This window comes from Aureobasidium namibiae, assembly GCF_000721765.1.
Source record: "Aureobasidium namibiae CBS 147.97 unplaced genomic scaffold scaffold_4, whole genome shotgun sequence".
In the NCBI taxonomy this organism is placed as follows: domain Eukaryota; kingdom Fungi; phylum Ascomycota; class Dothideomycetes; order Dothideales; family Saccotheciaceae; genus Aureobasidium; species Aureobasidium namibiae.
The window spans coordinates 525,485-544,551 of NW_013581205.1; the positions used below are offsets into that span (position 1 = coordinate 525,485).

The window sequence follows — 19,067 nt, forward strand, 5'->3', positions numbered from 1 at the left end:
TGTAGACTGTTCTGCATTAAAGAATTCAAAAGGATCATCAGCTTGCATATAAACCATCATTTCTGTCTTGCACCGTCTTGTGTACGTGGTTTTCACTTTCGTTTCTGCAAGTAAGATGGAAGTCATTGGCGTTCGATGTCATGTTTCATTGCGAAGAGAAAGAAAAAGGTTATAGAGCTCCCAAAATGCATAAGCTCCCCAATCATGTTTTGTTTGTTCCAAAAAGCGATTCGAAATCCGGGTTCAGCAAACAACAAGCTATGCCACTCTTTTGTAAGGGGTAATACGCTTAGTAACTGCGACCGAACATGACCCACTTCTCAGCCTTGCGCTCACACTTGGGGTTGGTGCACTTTGTCTCGCCCTGGACAAGTCCCTCGGCGGGCTGGTCAAAGGGAATACACAATGACTTGGCGCCCATGGAAGGAGCACGAGCATCGACCTCCTGGCCCTCGATCTTGCCCGAACTGAGTTCCTTGATCTCGTCCTCGCAGTCGGGGACCAAGCAGTGGGGAATGATACAGGTGTTCTTTGAGTTGAGGGCGGGGACAAAGTCCTCCCACTTTGTGATGATCTTGCGGTGGTCGCGGAACTCGTCTGAAGCCTTGCGGAACATGTCGTTCTGGATGGTCTCGAGGAGAGCAGGGACGTCCTTGCCGAGGTCGGCGATGGGGATCTCGCTCTTGCCGGCGGCGAGCTGGTCGCGGCGGGCGACGGTGACGACGTGCTTGGCGCTGTCCTTGGGGCCGAACTCGATGCGGAGGGGAACACCCTTGAGCTCCCAGTGGTTGAACTTCCAGCCGGGACTCTGGTCGTCACGCATGTCGGTCTCGGCGCGGACGCCGGCCTCGAGCAGGACTTCCTTGATGGCGTTGGTCTCGGCGTAGTGCTTCTCCTTATCCTCAGCGGTGGTCTTGGCGGTCATACCGACGGGAACAATGATGGCTTGGATCTCGGCAACACGGGGAGGAATGACCAGACCCTTGTTGTCACCGTGAGTGAGGATCATAATACCGATGGAACGGGTAGTGAGACCCCATGAGTTTTGCCAGACGTGCAGCTTCTCCTTCTTCTCGCCCTCTTTGGCGTGAGGGTCCTCGACGGTGATGTCGAACATCTTGGCAAAGTGCTGTCCCAAGCAGTGAGAGGTACCAGCCTGGATACCACGGCCAGTGGAGGGGATGAAACCTTCGACGGTGGTCGTGTAGTGGGCGCCGGGGAACTGCTCAGCGACGGTCTTGCGGCCCTTGACGACGGGGACTGCCAACAACTCGTGGTAAATAGCCTCGTAGTAGTCGAGAATCTGGAGAACCTCCTTGCCGGCGTCCTCTTCGGTCATGTGAGCGGTGTGACCCTCCTGCCACAAGAACTCGCGCGAACGGATGAAGGGCATGGGGTGCTTGAACTCCCAACGGACGACGTTGTTCCACTGGTTGAGCTTGAGGGGGAGATCGCGGTGAGAGCGGATCTTCTTTGAGAAGTAGCCGTACATGGCAGTCTCGGATGTGGGACGGACGGCCAGTCTCTTGTCCAGCTTGCTCTTACCACCCTCGGTGACCCAGGCGACCTCAGCAGCGAAGCCCTCGATGTGATCCTTCTCACGTTGCAAGTTGGCCTCGGAGATGAACAGGGGGAAGTAGCAGTTGCGCACACCCATCTTTCTGATGCGGGTGTTGAAGAAGTCCTGGATGCGCTCGTAGATGCCGTATGAACCGGGTTCGTAGATGTAGCAGCCGGGGACGTCGGTGAACTCGAGCATCTCGCCCTTGGTGATGACCTGCTGGTACCATTCCGAGAGGTCGTCCTCCTTGGCCACGTCGATACCGATCAGAGCAGCACCCTCCATCTTCTTCTTTCCACCACCTTGGGCAACCTTGGGTTCCTTCTTTTCCTTCTTTTGCTTGGCCTGGCCCTTCTGTGCGTTCTTCTGGTCCTTTTGCTCTGTAGAAATGATCCGTCAGCAGCTGACTATGCGAGTTGGTATCCATGACACACCCTTTGCGTCGGCAGCGGGCCTCTGCTGGGGCTGGGCGCCCTCGACTGTGCCTTCGGACATTGTTGCGAGTGTAGATGCGTGGGTCGCGTGAGATTATATGTCTGGCGGAAGGAACGACTCTTGTGTATTGCGGCGACTAAATGCGACAAGAAGGTGCGACTGCGCAAACACTTTTCGTGCGTGCGGCGTGCCCATCTCAGCTGTCTTAACCCTGTCCCTTGCCAAGATTTGCATCTCGCCGCTTCCTCCTCCGCTCACCGCTCAACCTGCTCCTGCACTTCCCAGCATCATGTTCCTCTGATGGTTTCAAGCAACCCTTCTTCGTTATCCCAATGAGAAGCTTGAGTTCTTCGTTATGTCTTCATTAGCTTCGCAGCAAATTTCCTGCCTCCCTCCTCTATATCTTTTGCAAGAGCTAGTGCCTCTTTTTCTCGTTTCCATGCGAACCAAAAGCGCTCACGTTTCCACGCAGCAGGAGGAGTATCCCATGAAGGTTGTTTAATCGTTCCATGCCAGACTATGTCAGGCTTGCTTTCTTTGCTGGAGACTGGCTCCTGTTTCGAGATTTGATTAGGAGTACTGCCTTCCAGTAGAGCTTGAGTACCTACCTTGTCCCATTGGCGGTACCCTAACTTCCAGAGACAAGGATCCTTCCACCCCGGAACAAGCTCGCCGTCTACCTCGATGAAGTATGTGATCTCAGGTTGGTAACAACGACTCGGCCAGACGGCTTCGACGCGGGGGTCATCATAAACCAACGACAAGTATTTTCTTTCTTGTTCTTCGGATCGGAACGTCAGGATGTGCGTCTCCTTGCGATAAGAGCTTTCTCTCGAATATACGGCACTTGGATTCAGTTGGGTGATGGTGTTGATGTGCACGTCAAGAGCGTAGCCTTCTTCGAGTTTGACCTCCCACTCCAGAGGCGCCCTTCTGTATGGCGACGTTTGGTTAAAAGCTTTCTTCGACCAAGCTCACTGACCAACACTTACCTTCCTCCAAAGGATTCAATAATTTCTGGGTCTCGGGGCTGCAGTTCGGTCCATTGATAGTCCGGAAGCAATTTCTCGTAGTGAATGTCGTCGTCTTCTTCTTCATCCCAGCCAGCTTCAAGGAACAAGTCGAACTTGTGGAAATAATCCTGAGGAACCTTGACCATAAACCCAACATTTGGGTCGCTACGAATCGCCCTGAGTGTCGCTTTGTCGTTGCCCAAGATAGAGGCGGTATATCCATTGAAATCCAGTCTGCGTTCTTGGACGAGGAGCGGGCGACCTATAGCTTTGAAGTGGTTCTCAAGTGTTTGATTGGCGCTGAGTCCGATGGCCCACACCGAGGAGCGACATGATTGAGCGATGGTAGCCAGACCGAGCAAGGCAAACAAAAGATTCGATGAGGACATCAACAGCATTGCGGTGGTATGATAGTTAAAAGTGTGCTTTGTAGATCAGGGTAGTATGCGCTTTCTGCAACTGAAAACCACCTGTGTTGCACAAGCAAATGAGGCAATGTTGGTGTGGAACTCGAATCTGGTCTCAATTTCGAGACGCTGAGGTTTACAGTCAATCAACTCAAGAGTGAATTCCCGTCTAGACGGGGTTTCCGCGCGTGATGTTCAAACACAAACCACTTCGCCTCGGCCGCCCTGTCTTTCCTCAATCTGCAACCTAACAATCATCATCACTTTCTCCAGTATGGCGATACCTATAGGCTTCTTCGTCTTCCTTATTCTAGCTCACCAGGTTTCCTGCATCGGCTCCCTTGTCCATGCGCTTCCTGCCTCCCAGCATCCAGATTCTGGCCCTGATGCGATGTAAGTTGCAACTCGTTTCGTGAACTCTTTCAGCCCATGCATCACGTCAATCACCGGTACATTCCCACATTGTCTATTAGACTCATCTGACATTCCTATAGGGTGATTCCGCATCAATTCTTGGTTCGCCTGGCTGAGAACTACACTCTGGACTCTCACTGGCAACGCATCGGCGCAGAGCTTAACATCACTCGTTACTACAAGAACCTTGACTGCTACTATATCGACTTCAGCAACGATAACATTACCCACGATCTGTCCGAGGAGTCGACTCTTGCTCTAATACGTAGCGACCCGAACGTTGATCGCGTTTCACCCAATGAAGTCTTCCGCATGGACACGGGCGTCACAGATCACATTGTCTATTGATCTAAAGAGGAGGTGGGTCAGTCCTAAATCGCTTTGTATATCCTTAGACGACTGACTTGATGTGTTAGAACGAAGCTCGGATGGCTCGTCTTGATATTCGCGTTGTGGAAAAACCCGGTGTTCCAGTGAACAGCACTATACTCAATGACAAGTGAGACCAGCAGCAACAACAACAAAGACTTTGGGGGTATATAGTTGGCACACTTTCCAAGCCACGAGAAAACAAAGTTCATCCTCCATACAAGCAACAAGCATTAAGTATCATTCCTCTCAAACATGCAGTTATTCCTCCACGGGAGCATCAGACTTAAGCCTGCTTCTCAATCTCAGTCAACTCGACGTCAGTAGAGGGCCAGAAGTGGCTAAGGTCGCCGACGGGGAAGTTGATGCCCAGACGCATCTCAGCAGCCATGATGACAAAGGTAATGTACCAACCCAGCATTGCAACGACGAAAAGGAGTGCACCACCAGCCTGTGAAAAGGAGTCAGCCATAGCCATCATGATTAAGCAAGCAAGAATGAACATACGACTTGAAGGTTACCAGCAGTAGCATAATCGCCAGTAGCAACGTGGAAGTAAGCACCCGCAAGAATATAAACAGCAATAGCGGCAAAGCCAAAGATACCAGCAAAGATAGCATTGGTCTTGAGCGAAAAGATAAAGTAGGTGACGAAAGCGAAGCCCCAGACGATGAGGTAGAGGGCGATGGCGTTGTTGTAGTCAGGGCTTGCGGCACCCTCTGCAGCATTGCCGGTGGGGGAGTACGAAGCAGCAATGCCGAGAGAAGGAAGTTGGATCATGCCGAAGGAAAGCCAGAAGACACAGAAGAGGGAGAGCGAGTTCATCTGTAGCGTTGTCAGTTCTTTGCACATATATTGTATACATGTTTCAACTAACAGTAAAGAAGTTGCCCATGATCCACTCAAAGATGGCAGCGAGACCGAGAAGAACAGGACCAGTGAAGAAGAAGATACCGACAACACCAGCAAGACTGCTAGTACCAGCAAAGCCCATCAAGATCATCGAAAAGGTAAAAGTCGAGATGACGAAACCAGTGAAGCCCATGGGTACGGCATTGGCGAAACGCTTGACATTGTTGCCGTGGCGAGGAGTCTTGGGAGTAAGGTACAGCTTCTCGAATAGCTCTGGCGAGATGGTCATGCCATTGTGGGAGGAAGTGATGTTGAGGTTGTGGTTGTGCGACTTCTCGAAGACAGCATCCGCTGAGGGTCTGTTCACATCGGTGGCTGTGGACGACATTTTCGCTCAACTGAGGAATAGATTCTGAGCTGAAGAATAGTGAAGAATGTCGAGTTCAACACGGAGGGTTCATGGGCACCACAGCTCTTTTTATAAATGCCATTGAGTGCTTACACTGGCTGTCGTGATTGGCTGTGTGGTTTCGAGAGTCTTTTCGAGTCCTCATTGATCTGCAGTTAATTTTCCTTGTCGATGGTTAGGTCTTTAAAGTTGATTAAAGCCACGAATTTAGTCGACTCTTGCATGGTAGTATAGCCTCTCTAGAATTTATGCTAGCGGTCCAGATGCTCGGAATACTCACACGTTCGTCTACCCCAATCCTCTTGGCTCTCTCCACTTATTCATGCCCGGTATCAAGAACCGAAACTCGGTGTTATGTTTTCATGTGAAATTAGCCAATCGGCTTATCTTGGGAGACATGCGCCTTATATTGACACAAGGCTTATCACATGGACAGGAAGCCACACAAGCGCGTGGTCGAATGCATGCAAGGTCGAAAACGCTGGCCGAAGGCAACAAGTCCGTTGGCGAAGAAGGAGGCTTACCGTATTCTTCACACACCATGTCTGCTAAAGTATGCCCACGTTAGAACGAATTGAACTAAGATCATTGAGACAGCGAGCCAATGTTAATTGGCGATGGGTGTGGTCGCAGGCTCTGTTGACAACTCGAGTCTTGTGTTTCTCTCTGATACACACTCGGCCGTACGCTATGGAGAGCTCGGTAGCGAGGTTCGAGTCAAGAGTTGGAAGTCGCGACTCAGGGATCGTCAAGGAGTGTAGTATTCAATCTATTATAGCCACGGATCGAGCCATGGCGTGAGTGGTGACTCTAATCGGCAGTTGTGCGAGGACAAGGAAGCCGGATTCGTATGGTCGGTCAGACATTATGTGATGGACATGTAGCGATTAACAGAGCTTGGTACACTTCGGGGATTTTCAGTTCTGTAGAGCCCAGCTTCCACCTGTCAGGTCTGTAGCAAGTGCAGACGAAGATGGCTGAAAACGACTGCCGTTCCGTCTCGATGACAGCGAGACGTGCAGGGTCGATTTTGAAGGATAGACACGCCATAAGGTCTAACAAACCACTGACCAGAGCTTGGTGCTATGTGTATGGCCGTGCGTGACGTTCGTGCCGTCGAATCAAGAGATGATTTGCAGTTTGCAAAACACATGGGCCAGGTATAGGTCGATCATGCCGGTTGCGAAAGGGGAAGAAACCGGAACGCTCAGGTTTTGCGACTGGAATCAAGACTGATAGACCACCAAATGCGATCCATCATATAAAGGTTCGTCGAGGGTCCTGTGCTCGGTAGGCCGGCGGCGTCGGTCATTGTTAGCCGAGAGCATTGACACTGACGGGCGGCCAGGGTCCATATTGCCCTCTAGCACTCATTCGTCCATGCAGAGTGTTGAGTGAGGAAGGAGATTGGACCATGTTTGCTCAATATAGTCGACCCGTGTTCTGACCGAGGTATCATTCAACGTTTTAATGGACAGGGCGGCGTGTCAGCAAATAAGGTAGTAACAGCCGCAATGGCAGAATCTTTACCGCCCTGGCCATCCAGCAGCTGAGATAGATAAGATCTCCCACTGTCAGCTTCGAAATCTCTCGAGATCTTTCTGACAACGCTAATGCATCAAAACGCCTACAAGTACGCTGCTGAACGGCACCAGAGATTGCATTGCGTATGGATCCCGTGAGCGCGAACTGGTTCCGCAGTTTTCTGCGTGTTCACACTTCTGAACTCGGCGATGTCTAGAGTCGCACCATGGTCTCGCTGAGGTGGAGCTGTGTGGAAACTTGATCTGAATTCCTTCAGCACACCCATATGACATTCAACAGTTTCACCCTCCTGCAAGCTCTGTCTGTACCGAAGACCTTACGCTGCACAACACGGTGGCAGGATCTTTGACCGTGTGGTATACCTAGGTATGTCGTGCTGCGGCTCACTTGCTACTGTTCGGCTTGGCTACGGTTGAGCCCAGCATTTCGTCGCGAGTGCAGTATGGCGGTATCGATGTTCTGCCCACAATCCTTGGGAAAAGATGCCGGAGAGCGTTTGATCCTGTCGTTGCAGGTTGCAGAGAGCTCCACAACCAGAAAATTGATGTCATGCAAAAGCTTCCCTCCTTGCGGCCGAGCGAGCAACCCGGAGGTTCTTTAATCGAAGATGTCATTTATGTCTCTGCAGAACATTTCACAGCATCCTCGTCATGCTCGTCCTAAAGGGAGCTCATCCAGACACATCTCCAGTGCCCTGTTGTTCATTGTTGAGATCGGCTCGGCTTCCATCTACATTCGTCAAGAAGAATGACGACGAATGCATCGATGATGGAACGAACTTGTGCTAGGCCGTTCTGACCCGACCTCATGTCTAGGATCGATGTGCTTGGCTGACGGCTCGCTGTTAACCAAAAGAGCATGAACCCCTAAAAAACAAAATAGGCAATCGGGATCTGATCTCAAAGTACGGTACCTGGAAGTTGGGTAGGCGCTATATTTCTTGTTTTCTTGTGCGAGAATAGGCAGGATGTAAGCAAGACTTTGCTGTGCTGCTACACGACGTCAGTGGGGTCTGCTTGGCGAAAGCTTCCTAGGAACTGCTTCCACTACAATTTCTGGATCCGGTCAAGAGCAGAGTAGATCTGCCTTGTTCCGACAGATATGATCGTGAGATAAGTGAGATAGTGTTTGAGCGGCTGAGTGCGAACAGTTAGGGTGTGGACTCCGACTCCGCTTGACCACGCGCTGGTTTGACTCGCGAATGGGAGTAGCTCTTCTGCACTGAGTATTTGCATTCATCAGAAAGCGATCCCTGTCGTTTGCAGGCAATGGGTGGGATTGACCAGACTCAAACATATGCCGAGGTGAGTTGAACATGCTGATGATGTAGCTACTAGCGAGTACCACCTTGTATTCTCTCCCTCGTGCGCGAATCACAAAGGCGTACAGAGAATTGGCAGAGATCGCTACCTGCTTAGTTCGTCATCCCGTTGCACAAGGAAGACTCTTGGTACAATCGATCGTCTCAAATCGTTAGAGCAGCCAACACTCAGTGAAGCAAGTCACAGCATTTCCTTCGTCATCTTGTGGCATGAGTGAAGTGACCATATAACAGCCTTACCTTCAACGTTCAGCACTTCTTTGCATCTACAACTTCTCTGGAGATTACCACATCACAACTCTTCATCAGCTCATCACCATGACTTCCTTATTCAATCGCATTCGTAACAACCATGTCTTTCAAAAGATATTGCGCGTTCTCCAGTTCCTGTCATCAGTCATGTAAGTCACAGCGCATCTTGTGCTCAGTTCTGTCGCTGACTTTACTTTCAGCTCCCTCGGGCTCTTCTCCTCTCGTCTATACAAAGTGTACAGACTGGTTCGCAATGTCCGCAACTCCTCTGGCGCAGTCGAAGGCATTCTTGCAGCTGCAACAGCTTACACCATCTCCACTTTGATCGTCAACTTCTGCCTTAAAGGCGGCGCACCCAAGTTCCTTCGCTGGCTACTTATCGTCCTCGATCTGCTCTTTGTTGGCGGTTTCATCGCCGTCGCTGTCTTGACCAGACCCCACGGAGGCCTCAGCAGTCTTTGTGCTACACCCAACGCACGCAACGATCCCAACAATCGCAACAATGCCTTGTGTAACCTACCGCTGGCAACCTTTGGTCTTGCTATTTTCAGCACGTAAGTCATCAATCACATCGTAACAACACAATGGACCAATGCTGATTTACCATATAGTCTTCTCCACGCTATCACTGCCATCTTCCACGAAGTCCGTGATCACCACAAGAACAAGAAGTCTATGCTGGCAGAAGAGGAGATGAAGCGCTCGGAGGATGGTCTGCACGATTAAACGGATCTTTCCAAGCGTGAACTCAGAGTCACAAGTGCATCGGGCTCGCTGGACTTTCACATGTCGTCGCGGTTGTCATGTTGATACCTACAACAACGAAAAACGCAATCGCGGCATTACGGCCTCTATTTCCTTACCCTTGTTGCTACTCAATAAACGTACCCTAATGAATCTGCTTCTATTGCCATCTTCATACTTCTGCATATACACATCGCTTATACACTGATCATGGAAGCAAACGAGTATTGGCACATCTTCAGATAGTGACAACGTCCCGTTGTGTGAATGTGAAAACTTGCAGTTGCCAATGTTTGACTCCTGCCGGTTCTTAACACCAATCTGGAAATTTAGAGTCTGTCTCCATTGGTCTAAGAGTACGATTGAGTTGTGAGTCCAAGTCATTGAAGTTTCTGACCCCTAATTTCGGGTATTTCAATCTGTGCCGGTACGACCCTGACTCGGAAGCGGACGTAGCATAAATTTGTGCATTGAACACCGCTCAGGGTACTAATCGTTGGGAACGAAAGGCTATCTATCACCCTTTTGTGCTCGACCTTCGTGGATGGACTTCGTATGGAGACATGTGTACAAATTGCCGTAATGTGTCTAACTCATGGAACCGGAAGTTCTCACTGACTTTCAGGCTGCAATCTGCTCTGATTCTGAAACTACCCAAGTATCTGCAACTTCCAAGCTCAGTAGTTCACACCCTCGTATCTGATTGAACAACTCCAAAACCCCTCATAATACCGACGAGATCTGTGAAAATACTGCCTGAGTCGCATGTATCGAATATTATAGCCAAGGTATGCTTTCAGAATACATAGAGAGCTATATTGATGGGTTTCATCTGGGCCAGGGTTATCCCCTTAGTGACTTGACAGATGACGTATCACAAGACACGTCGTGCACTGTGTTTTCGCGATTTTGACAGTCTTGCTTGACACCAAATACCTCGACGTGTAACCAATGGACAATTCCAGAGAGCAGACAACATGCCGTACGTGGTACTCTGTCTGGCGAACATCTTTGGCCTGACTCGACAAGTCGCACACGGTTAAGCGCCAGACCTCGGATTATCGATCCCAGGACTCCTGGTTTTTCCTAACCATATTCGGACTGCAGGCATATTTGTCAGATTAGCAGGCGTTCATTATCCACATATGATTGATTCTCCCAATTTGCTTTTGCCGGTCGCGATGCTCAGATTCATCGGCGTGCTCTGCAGCGAGATTGTCCAAGTCAACCCACAAGAATACCGCAGAGCTTGACCCACAGATTATCTTCGCGGGACCCGGTTGATCGATTGGGAAGAGGCTCCCGAGATGGATAACGCGGCTCAACGACTGACTGAACATGAGTTCTTACGCCCGTAGAACCTGGCATTAGTAGATCGTCAGAATGATCCGGTGTATTGGCTGCTGGGTTTGTTCCACGATCTAGGAACGACCATGCTCGGATTATAGTCCGACATCATCTGTCCCGCAAGACCGCTCTCAAGACTCAGAGCGCAACATGTGAACTGAGGGGTAACGCAGTGACAAGAGACACAAACGGTCATTGGCCCCCAATCGTTTCTTGAACGATTCCTCAGAATCAGTACGAAGGCTTGTCCCAGATGGTTCGTTAATACGCACGTGTTATCTGCCATGCTCTGCACAGCTTCATGAGCGGACCAAACGTCATGACCATCCGCGAACGACGTCGGCAAGAGATTCATGGACCGCATGTCTCAGCGAGGTCATTGTCGACTCAGGCCACAAGGGTGCTGTCTTCGACCAACGTCGCTGCAGAATCTTAGCTGCAGAGAATTTGATGCATGGCCTCTTCTGGGGGAGGTGGAGCCACTACTCCTCAGATCTCGAACTCCTTTTGGACGAGACTAGTTGATGCATGCACTCGAACCCGGCGAGACGATCGGTGCCCCGCGACGACATTCTCGAATGCGCGACCATTTACTTGCAAAGGATGCGGCGAAGACCCAGACTCGATCGTCGAAAGTGTCAAGAGACAATACGGCGACGCCGTAAGCCAGCCACTTATAGGTGCGCGAAGTTTGCTGTATGCCTTGTATTTTGGCGAGCTGATGTGTTGCAGGATTAAGCTTCAGCTGTCGCGTTCATCCCCAGCCCCACCTGCAACGTAGATCTCGGATTTGCGCGTGGTGCAGCAAAATGAGCACCAAACCATCGCCATAGTTAACCCGAAATATTCAGGCCATCTACTGTCTAGTGCGCAAAGATGCGTACCAGTAGTTGTACAGGGAGCTGTGTGCATGGCCTCGTTCGGGTACATGGACACTGTTGTGATCAGCAGTCAACGTGCGAAGCTCTCAGATTCCCCGCCTGGCCTGGCCCGTCCCGTTCGATCATACCAGGTCGGTAACCGCAACCCAACCGGACAAACTTTCTGCACGCTGCCACATATCGTATGCTTCCTTGAGCAATTTGTAAATCAGTCCGTCATTCGAGAGGTAGTTCACCTGAGTGTTCGTCAGCTCAAGCCACACCTACTGGTTCTCCCATAACAGTTGTGTTATAGGAAAAAGCTTAGAGCAGTCAAACAAATGTTTGGGAGGTCCGGTAACAGCCTCTGAGACAGACGCTGTAACACTTCCCACGACGGCCCGCGCCTCGTGGGTACCAAACAAAGCAAAACTGGAGAGCAAACGGCTTTTTGCTAACGTCAACACGGTGCAAATGGTGATTCAATCAAGACACGAGTGATGTGTAGCGATGGTGCTAGGTCAAAGTCTTTTGGTGATGAGCGACATCGTTTTCAGACACAGGGACCGCATTTTCCTCATTGAGACAAGACTCTCAGGAAAGGAGCGACCACAGCTGAACATTGCACTACGCGCGTATAATGTCCTTGCCTATTGCGGACATCTCCGAAAACCAACTGCCATGTTGGACAATTCCAGCTGTCAGGTAACCGTTACGAGGTCTGACGAAACCTACAAGGGGTTCCATTCAGCTCAGTGTCGATCACGCAGTTGATCGTATAGTAGTAAGTGCGACCGAGCATATATCAAATGCTAGTTCACCCCACTCTTCTCTCTCATGATTCGATGATGTCGTATGCCGCGACGACAAGGAAGGTCCCATTGTTTAACTGAACAGAGTTTCCGTTGCTGCTGCTGTGGTTGCTTCTCTTCGCTCTATTCGCTCTGGAGCATGCTTGGTCTACGGACAAATTCTCCCAGTACGTATATATGTGGTGCAAACCCCACCTGTCGACTCTACATCTCAAGGACCCTCAGACTGACAGAAGCTCCTCGATCAGACCGTGTCCCTAGTTTCACTTCCCCCGTACCCACAGAGTCACAACCTATCAATCAATACAAAATGGAATACCAGTCTCAAACACCAGCTCTGGACAGCCTTATGGTTGCAAAGAAGCGTAAAGATTCCGCAGCAGACGAGCCATCTCCGCAAAGTCCTGCCAGCAGTGGGATTCTCAATCGTCGCCTCGATCTCAGCTCTGTAGCTTACCGATCATTCTCCAACAATGGCTCACCTGCACGAAGCCAAGACAGTCATGCTATGCATATGGAGACAAGGATACTCAAAGAGTTTGACACAATTGACGCTTCGCTGATGGGCAACATGAACATTGAAAAGTTTTCAGACTATATCGCCCGAGAGCGTCTGAGCTCAATGCCCCACCGCGGCAGTCTTTGGGACAGAGTGCTCCGGTGGGCTGAGTTCTATGCCCTGCAGATCAACAACTACGCTAAGAAGATTGGATCATTCGTTCCCGAGAGCCAGTACGCAGCTAGGCAGATCTACACATTGTTGTATAGCATCGTCGAGCTTGGGGAAACCAATGCTGGTGCTCTCAACACCACCTTCTCAATCTTCTACAAGCTTGGTCTCTCATTGTCGTTTTTGTCATCGCATGAGACACAGCTCAGCTTGAGCACTGACGTCCGCGAGGATGTCAGCAGAGCCTTTCGCGATATGCACCTGTTGGTGTTCGACGTGGCATCTCACTACCACGGATCAGTTCGCGGCCTTGGACAGAAATCCGTAACCCTCGATCTTACTTATCTCTTCCGCGAGCATCTCAACAACTTCCACAACCGCAAGAACCGGTACGTAGGACAGTCCTATCCCTATAGCTATCACTAACGTTACCTAGAATTATGAACCATATCTGGAGCCACGCTCTTGGAGGTGATGCATCGAGGGATGTTCATGAAGTCCGCAAGTGGCTTGACCAGAGGGCTTTTCTGCTGCGAAGCATATCTGCGGAGTCTCTAACGCACACCTCCCAATATGATGAATACACCTGTGAATGGTTCCAGCAACCTCTTTACCAGTTCACTTGTGCCAGCGAGAAGATACTCGGCATCGAAGGTCCGCCCGGGAGTGGAAAGTCAGTGCTCTCTACTTGGATTCAGGAGAGATTGCAACGTCGCTTGGGTCAAAAGACTCACAGTACTGTAATGTTCTCCTTCGATTCTGACATCCCAAGCGAGACTACGTCGCTCGCTCTGGCCAAGAGTCTAGCGCTGCAGTTGATGGACATCCGCTTAGGCAACGTCCCTATGTTCGAAGCTATTGTTCAAGCCTACAACAGCAACAGCTCTACTGATACGGAGCAACATCTATGGACTGCAATCAATGCAGCCTTCTCCGACCTTTCTGAGCCAACCATGATCATCATTGATGGCCTAGATCAGCTGCGCGACAACAAGAAGCAGGTCTGTGAGCGTATTGAGAAGCTTTCGATGACTCACGAGTCCCTCAAATCCATCATTCTCTCCAGACCCATGATCCTCCCCGAGACTTGGAAACCATTTCAAATCAAGCCGGATCACCTCTATGACGATATCAAGCATATAGCCCAGCATCAGCTCCGGAACTGCACAGCTTATCGCAAGAGCAACGACGCCGACAGACAAGAATTCTTGGATCGCCTAGTCAAGAAAGCAAATGGCTGCTTCCTCTGGTTGTTGCTTGCTATTGATGTCCTCAGTCTCTCTAAGTCGCCAAAGGATCTGGACGATGACTTGGAAAAGCTTTCCGATACATTCGACAAGATCATCAAGAAACGTGCCGATTCTGATGGCTTTGCGGATCATGATGTGAAGCTTCTGACCTCTTACATGATGGTGACTGAGCGGCCACTATCTGTGAACGAACTTTATAATCTCCTTCAAGTTGACCTCCAGAAGAAGACGAACACACGTCGTGAGATAGACTTCAAGGACATGTTCAAAAAGACATCTGGATTGTTAGGCCCCGACAACGCAGGTCTTGTGAAATTCTTGCACCCTGCAATCAGAGAGCATTTCATTGCTTTGCAGATCAAGGGAGATAAATTGCTTCCTCACAAAGAGGCTCATACAGACATGACCTTGAGGTTGCTCACCTACAGTAAAGCTTGTTTGTCCAAGTCTCACGATATCTCCCTTGAGCCTTTGCCGCAGATCGATGTCGAGCGTCTTTTCACAGAACACGATCTGTTGGAGTATGCTGTACGCAACTGGACGACCCACTTCCGCCAGTCCACTTTGTTCAAGTCGACAGGTGCCCTTGGGCTCTCGAATGATGTCAAGGCAGCCTTCCCGACTTCACCTTTGATGCCCCTGCTCGAATGGACATGCTGGGATGCGCAGTTCCCCACCAACGAACTGCTACCTATACATGATCTCGCTCTACGCGTTCGCTTTGATGTTTTCCAGGACAAGCATATCTCGACATTGCAGACTTCTATCAGCTGCGCTTATGTGTACCACATGTACTCATCCCCGGACGCAGCTGCACCTTACTTTGTTCGAGCTTCCCGTGTCTGTCAGCACATGCTGCCGAAACACAATCGCATAACGATTACTTTGACTGAGACTGCCCTAACCATTACGGAATCGATCAAGTTGACCAGTCGCACGGAGCTTGTGACATTCCGGGAAGAGATGCTCAAATTCATCATCACTGCTTACAAGGAAAGCCATGGTGAGACCAGTGACATTGTCATTCGCTATACCAAAACTTTGGCCGAGATGTATGTCTCGATTCATGAAGAAGACCACGCCGCAGCGTGCTGGAAAGAGCTTCGTACCATCATCATCAGCAAGCATGGAGAGGGTTCGGACTTCGAGAGAGAAATTTCCGGAAAGCTCATGATTGTTCTGAAGGGGGACGATGACCATGTGATCAGACCATATGTCGAGGATATCTTCTCTGTGGGCGAGGAGAGAACTATAGTCTGGAACTTTGCCAGATTCCAGATGTTCTTGAAGCTTGCACAAGGCTGCGAGCATCGCAAAGAGCTGTACGAAGCGGAGGAGCTTTATGTGACTCTCTGGACACGTCTGCTAGGACTCTGTCGGAGTCAACAATCGCACGATGTCGAGACTCGTATCAGCATGCTCCAGATCGCTGTTGAATATGTCCACTTCCTGACAAGACAACAACGCAAAGAAGAAGCAAAGAACGTGCTTATCGTCCTGTGGACTGAACACAAGCATTTTGGATGCGAGTCTGAAGCATTCTATCAGCAGTTAATGACTATCGGCAAGCTGATGAGATCTCTGGAGCTCCATAACTTGTCGATCTCTGTCTTTGAGCGCGTCTTGAGTTTCTTCAAGGCGGTCGGCAAACACGAGAGCAGCTACGCTCATGAGTGTGAGAGAACGATGATCGAAGTGATTCAAGAGACCTCAGAGAGACACTCGTCCTCTTCCTCGAGGTGTGAATCCACGGACGAGATGGAGACTGTCGTTCGCAGAATGTTCAGCTCTTCAACCACTCTGTCCCACGAGACTATTAAGGTCGCTAGATCTGCCGTTCATGTGTACATGACGCAGGAGCATTGGTCTGAGGCCATCAGCCTTCTGACCAGAACGCTTGATCTTATGCATTTCTCAGGCTCTTGGGGAGGTGACGTTTGCTTGCCCAACGAGTACGCTGACGAATCCATCGAGTTTGCTCTCGAGCTTGGAAAATGCTATATGAGAAGCAAGCGTCACTCGGAGAGTTTGGCAGTCTACCTTCAGCTGTGGCAAGCAGTGCGAAGTTCCTGCAGCATTGATGACAAGCGAAGAACAATCATTCTCGATGTTCTCATCCAGAATTATACCGAGCACAAGAGATGGAGAGCTTTGGTTGAGCTACATAAGGATCTGCTGCTAGAGTACCGCCGGTGAGTACTAACCCAATCGATACTACCGAGACCGCAAGTCTATTATCTGATGAGCTGAATATACTGACTCTCGACAGACACCTCGGAAGATCGCATGAGCGTATCATTGGGCTTCTCTACTTCTTGGGTGATCTGACGCTTGAACACGGTCACGGGTACCCCGAAGATTACTACCGTGAGATCGTCGACATCATCGGAACATCCAACACCAAGCTTTCGTTCAAAGCCTATAAGAGACTCAGCCAGATCTACTACGATGAGAGTAACTGGGTGGAGCTGAGAATCGTCTGTGACGTCCTGTGGAGCCTTCTCACGACCAAAACCCAGGAGTACGACTACGACGAAAACTATATCGAACTTCTGTACATAAGATATGCCTATGTTCTCAAACATCACAACAGAAACAATGGTAAGGCGGACCACAAGCTCTTCGTTCTTGTCGCTCAGCAGTACCGAGACATCTGTATAACGAAGTTCGGCTCCTCATCTTCTGTTGCTATTCGAGCCAGGATCGAACACGCTTCGATACTCATGGAGGACGAATCAACCAAGATCGAAGCTGTGAGCGCCTATGAGGAGATCATCACAACGACCAGGAACAGCAAGATTGTGATTGACGAGAAGACCATGTCAATGGTGAAGAGTCGTATGACTGAGGCCTATGTTTACGTCCATCGCAAAGGTATCTCGTCAGCGGCCACAACAGAAAAGGCCATCATTGTACTTCAGGAAAGGCTCCAGCAGCTCAAGAGTGCACATGGAAGTGCTTATTCCGAGACACTGTCTGTTCTCAGCGAACTGATCTCGATGCGCTGCAAAACCAAGAAGACAACAGAAGACGAACAGACTATTATTCGCATGCTCCAAGAGAGTACTGTCGAGATAATCATCAAGGAGCAGCAATCTCAGGTACTCTTCGAGGCAGCGAACACAATCGGTGCCATGTACATCACCTGCGGCTACCATGCTCAGGGTCTCGAGCTCGTGTACGCTGCCAGACGTCAGATAATCTGCGGCCATGCAGGAAAGAATAGCCTCAAGCTCGACAAATCGATCAATCGTGTCGCTTTCGTCTTCCTTGTCACCCTGGAGCTGTCGCTCAAGGGCTCCTCCGGACACAACTTCACCGAAGTTATGGCAGATTGGTTATCTGAGTCTGTGTTGTACAACAACTACTCTCGCAGTCTGACTACTCAGGTAAAGATCGATCAACTGCTCCTGCGTAGCGCTCGTCTCAGATCATTCTGGCTCACGCGCTCGCGTAAAGAAGACATTGACATACTCGATGGACGTGTCTTTGAAATCTTCATCAAACAATTCGGCACTCCTCTGAAAACCAGGCCGGAGATGATCAAGACCTTCTTGCTATCGCTTCTGGCCCATATCGGATCTGGCGATGCTTACGACATTCAGGTGGCCAGAGCCGCATCTATCTCTGGAGATTCCAAGATCGAAGCACTCATCCGAAGCGGCAAACACCACGAGGCGGCCGAGGTTGCATACTGTACTTTTCACTTCGTCATGACGCAAGGTGGCTACCAGCAAGCTGGCCTCATCGGTTATGGATTCAGACTAGCCAAGTACATGACCATGAAGGACAATGTCCCTGCTGAGGTTCACTCTAAGATGCTGCAAGCTTCGAGAGAAATCATGACGGAAGTCTTGACTGCGTGCAAGACACTACAGATTAACTTCTCACAACTGCACGACCATGAACTAAACGATCTTGTTGAACTTCTCGGCCAGCAAGAGAACTACAAGGAGCTTGATGTTATTCTCGAGTCATTATGGAAGTCGCGTTCCGGCCAGAAGAACTGGAGTGAAGACACATTGATCAATCTTGGAGAGCGTCTCGTTATGTCACGTCATCTGGCTTCCGACAAAGGACACTCTCACCGTGCCATTCACCTCGCCGAGGACATCACCTATAACTTGCGCCGTGTGCTCGGCGGTCTCCATCCTCACACACTCAAGATGTCCGATTTGTTATCTCAGCTCTACACTGGTGCAAAGCAGTATGGCGACGCGCTCAACGTGCACGAGGAAGTCATACAGCTCATTGTCTCTGGTGATGATGGCGATGAGCGTACTACTGACATTGTTGATTCCTCAACCGCTCGCAAGCAAGTCAACCTCCTGAAGGCCGCGTACCAGCGCAATGGTGGCTGGGTCAAATCTGCGGACTTCTACCAGAAGCTCGTGACCGACTTGACAAAGATGTTTTCCAAGACCGCAGACTTCAAGGATCTGCAACCGGTTAAAGAATGGCAGGCTAAGCTTGACAGCGCAACCGCCCATCTTGGTCTGTTCCAGAAGCCTCAGCAGTGGATGTTTGTCGTCAAGGATGACATCCCGCTCAAAGGCGGAAAGCACAACCACATCAGTGTTGCTGAGGAAGGCTTCAAGCATGCTCCTCAGCCTTTAAAGATTAAACAGACTGGATGGAGTTTGAGACGCGTGTCTGATCTTTGGGGCATGAAGCAGCCAAGTGCCGGAAGACTTGATGCTGAAATTGTGGTTTGATAGCATGTTTGATTTCATTTATCGGAAGTATGGATTTGTATGGAGTTTTTGATCTTGAAATGTTGTTGCTTTAACTCTTATGTATCAAGTT

General features: G+C 50.0%; 6 protein-coding genes across 6 annotated transcripts; 3 read left to right on the forward strand and 3 right to left on the reverse strand.

The window, feature by feature from the left end:
• Positions 1-289: 289 nt before the first annotated feature.
• M436DRAFT_79800 (prolyl-tRNA synthetase) lies at positions 290-2,056 on the reverse strand (the record flags this gene model as incomplete). Its single annotated transcript, XM_013574399.1, has 2 exons — positions 290-1,941; positions 1,996-2,056. 2 exons carry the CDS (start codon positions 2,054-2,056, stop codon positions 290-292), a joined length of 1,713 nt encoding a protein of 570 aa, XP_013429853.1.
• Positions 2,057-2,349: 293 nt separating this feature from the next.
• On the reverse strand, positions 2,350-3,407 carry M436DRAFT_61800 (uncharacterized protein; the record flags this gene model as incomplete). The annotated part of the gene is made up of 2 exons (XM_013574228.1): positions 2,350-2,929; positions 2,989-3,407. The coding sequence occupies 2 exons, from the start codon at positions 3,405-3,407 to the stop codon at positions 2,350-2,352; spliced, it is 999 nt and encodes a 332-aa protein (XP_013429682.1).
• Positions 3,408-3,690: 283 nt separating this feature from the next.
• M436DRAFT_79802 (uncharacterized protein) lies at positions 3,691-4,178 on the forward strand (the record flags this gene model as incomplete). The annotated part of the gene is made up of 2 exons (XM_013574400.1): positions 3,691-3,809; positions 3,911-4,178. 2 exons carry the CDS (start codon positions 3,691-3,693, stop codon positions 4,176-4,178), a joined length of 387 nt encoding a protein of 128 aa, XP_013429854.1.
• A 307-nt stretch (positions 4,179-4,485) lies between these two features.
• Positions 4,486-5,439, reverse strand: M436DRAFT_61801 (uncharacterized protein; the record flags this gene model as incomplete). The annotated part of the gene is made up of 3 exons (XM_013574229.1): positions 4,486-4,650; positions 4,707-5,024; positions 5,077-5,439. The coding sequence occupies 3 exons, from the start codon at positions 5,437-5,439 to the stop codon at positions 4,486-4,488; spliced, it is 846 nt and encodes a 281-aa protein (XP_013429683.1).
• A 3,364-nt stretch (positions 5,440-8,803) lies between these two features.
• Positions 8,804-9,304, forward strand: M436DRAFT_42046 (uncharacterized protein; the record flags this gene model as incomplete). Its single annotated transcript, XM_013574180.1, has 2 exons — positions 8,804-9,132; positions 9,190-9,304. Coding segments are annotated over 2 exons (444 nt in total), but the record flags the coding sequence as incomplete, so codon positions are not given.
• Positions 9,305-12,651: 3,347 nt separating this feature from the next.
• Positions 12,652-18,846, forward strand: M436DRAFT_61803 (uncharacterized protein; the record flags this gene model as incomplete). Its single annotated transcript, XM_013574230.1, has 4 exons — positions 12,652-13,400; positions 13,448-16,453; positions 16,531-18,790; positions 18,838-18,846. The coding sequence occupies 4 exons, from the start codon at positions 12,652-12,654 to the stop codon at positions 18,844-18,846; spliced, it is 6,024 nt and encodes a 2,007-aa protein (XP_013429684.1).
• Positions 18,847-19,067: the final 221 nt, after the last annotated feature.